The 3,082-nt window shown below is 43.6% G+C and overlaps 1 protein-coding gene across 1 annotated transcript; it reads right to left on the bottom strand.

Annotated features, from left to right (window-relative positions):
• Nucleotides 1–313: 313 nt before the first annotated feature.
• On the bottom strand, nt 314–1,039 carry LOC125540499 (calmodulin-like protein 3). The gene has a single exon (XM_048704111.1). It carries the CDS (start codon nt 982–984, stop codon nt 424–426), a length of 561 nt encoding a protein of 186 aa, XP_048560068.1. The 5' UTR covers nt 985–1,039; the 3' UTR covers nt 314–423.
• Nucleotides 1,040–3,082: the final 2,043 nt, after the last annotated feature.

Here is a 3,082-nt window from a genome sequence, read left to right on the forward strand (position 1 = left end):
CAGTTTACTTCTTTATTCGCAACATAGACTACCCTTTTGCTTCATTAGATTTACCCTGCAAATTATAAATGCCAGATCACATCAACCTATGGCACTAGTTCTGACAGTGGTTTTTTTTTTTACATAGCATCCCATATTTGAACTTGGAGGGGTTAAATGGACAAAGCCAAAGGCTATCGAGAGAAACTCAAAACTTTAGAGAGTAAAACGTTGGCGTTTTCCTACTTTATGTATGAACTGGTTGCTAGCGAGATGCAATGTTTGATACTTTTCATATTTGCCAAATTGTTTGGCCCAAAACGGTGCGAACAAATAGTGGGGTCAAAACCTTAATTAAATTCCAAAAAGTAGCATACCGACACACATTGTTCATACAACAGTTTATAACGGCTTATTTTACACAAACAAAAACATTCTGGTTAACTAAACAACATTCTCCATCATCCTTCTAAACTCTATGAAGCTGATCTTGCCATCTCCATCCTCATCGAAGGGGTGGATCATCCTCACACAGTCCTCATACATGGCCCCTTCTTTCCACCCAAGCCTTCTCATCACGTTCCACAACTCACCGGCGCATATGAACCCGTCCTCATCACGGTCGAAAACATAGAAGGCCTCCTCCAGCTCGCCCTCGCTCGCTTGCTTACCGTCCATCAACTCATCTACGACACTAATTCCTTCACACCCTTGGTACCTCCACCTGGTAAGACCTAGCCTCGCCGTGACAATTTCTATGTCACCAGATGTTAATCCTACACCACCAGCTACTTTCGCTGGCGATGCGGGGCTATCATCAAGCACCACGGAGTCGACAACGAGGGTGTCATCATGCGCTAGGTATTTTGTAAGTGTGTGCAAGAAGCTCCAGATCTTTTTGCTTACCAGGATGACATCTATGATCAATGGCCCCAAGATCAACATCAGGAGAGATGACACCAGCGCCATTAGGACGTTTTGATCCATCATCACCATCACCCACATGAAAAAAAAGAGAGAATGCAATCTATGTAGGTTGATATAGACAGTGGTTTCAAATGGAACATTTTCCAGGCTCATAGGCATCGGCATGCATATATAGCCGGCCCGGTCCATGACTACTTGGGATATGTGTCATTGGAAGATAATTTCATCATCAACTGGGAGAAATTCAGAGGAAGTTGGATATCTTATTTATTGTTCTTCTTGTCCTTTCCTGAGATATCAGAGATGACTTCAGAATGCTAAGGTGTGACCCTGAACGAAACTTCCTGGAAATCTCTTCACATATAGGACAGGTCCAATGAAACTTCCTGGAAATTTCATGGCATATAGGGCACCACCGAAAGTTGTTGGTTCATCACCTCCAACAAGAATGAGACGTTGGGAGTATTAATGCTACCAAACTAATGGCCATAGCGTTTTTTATGATATGGTGACATTATGAGCATCACGATATTTATTTACCGAGAATAAAATGTAGTGATCATGGTACCATTTCAAGATATTCTTGGGCACCACTCACCTGGTCAGCTTTATTTTTTAGAATCCCCGAGTCCACTTGTAGAGGGTACAACTCCATTCCATCACAGAAGAAGAAAAAAGAGTTTCTCCTTTATTTAAAGAAAGAAAAAAGAAGAGTTTCTCCTTTTTGTGTGTGCGTGTTGGGGGGGGGGGGGGGGGGGGGGGGGGGGGGGGGGGGGGGGGGGGGCGTGGGGATGCGATTAAGTAAACTCGTAATTGCTCAGAAACAGGCCGGGTGAAACTTGGTCCAACTTTTCGGCCCAATCGCAGTCTGTTGCTTCTCTCCCAATGTACAGCAGAATATAACAGTGGATGCACGCATTTCAGTCTTCAACCTTGATGACTCGCATAATTGACCCGCTTTCTGGCCGCCTTAAGTCCTTCAACGATTAATATTGAGTAGTTCATGGTGTGTGAAGGCCATCAGGGACTCAGGGTTAGCATTGTACTTTCGGTGTGCTTCGTTAACTCTTTTTTTAGCTGATACAACTCAGTAACGATAGTGTATGACTGACAGAAACGTCTTATATTGCTTCTGCAGATACCAATTTAACAAATAATGGACATTGAAGAAATATGCGAAGAAAAGCCTAATTCGTTGTTTAAGGATGCTCGCCTACTGATGCTGCAAGGTGACGATATTGAAGAGGGAACTGTGTTGTGCCATGCAGAGACAGAGAGACAATGGAAGCCAGTTGTCGACTCGCTCTCAGGTTGGTTGGCGAGGACCGTACTTTCTTGTCATTAACCTGACGGCACTGGCACTTGTTTCTGCATATACACACAAGTCTTGAAGTCAATAGAAGAGAAGAAAATAGAGAGAACTGACAAGGCAATAGCAGCATATAGGAAGGAAGGAATGCAGAGTTAATAAGATGGCATTGTAGCCACAGCACTGGGTCGCAATAAGCGCATCTCTACCAGATGCCCTCAACTAGCTTAATCCCTCAAACCTTCTACCTATCTCAATAAATCAAATGTTTTGAGGGATTAAAGTTTTCTTCAGCTAGCAAATCCCCTAAAACTTAATCCCCCATATTTATATTCGACTCACACAAGTCATCAAACACCTACACTACATACGCGCACACACATGACAGTCGCACGCATACACACGCAGTTTATGTATTGAGCAAGCTAGCTCTAGCAAAATGCATTGAGAAAGCTAGCTATGCCCAAACTTACTTTTCTTAAACAAAGTAACCCTAGACCAACTAGTCGTCAGGATATGCAGTGGTTCTCTTTCAGTAAAAGCAGCATGATCGCAGCCATGTGTGAGGATCAGTTTGAGTTCAATTCAATGCATACGCATACTCTACTTCAATTAAATTCAGTCCCCTGATCACCTGATGCACAATCATCCATCAGTTCAGAGATTACCATGTCCCCATTCAAAGCCGCAAGCGAGCTGTGGGTACATGTCTCCTGCGCTTGCGTGAGACCACCAAATCAGATGTGTTCTCCTTTGGGGTCTCCTGGACGAGCAAGTGAGCTTGCGTGAGTGAGCCCTATCTTGCCAATAGAAAGGTGTACTTGAGGAGATTGTTGACCCCTGTGCTTCAGAATATTTTTAGAGCTA

The sequence above is a fragment of the Triticum urartu genome, chromosome 1, assembly GCF_003073215.2.
Source record: "Triticum urartu cultivar G1812 chromosome 1, Tu2.1, whole genome shotgun sequence".
NCBI classification, from domain to species: domain Eukaryota; kingdom Viridiplantae; phylum Streptophyta; class Magnoliopsida; order Poales; family Poaceae; genus Triticum; species Triticum urartu.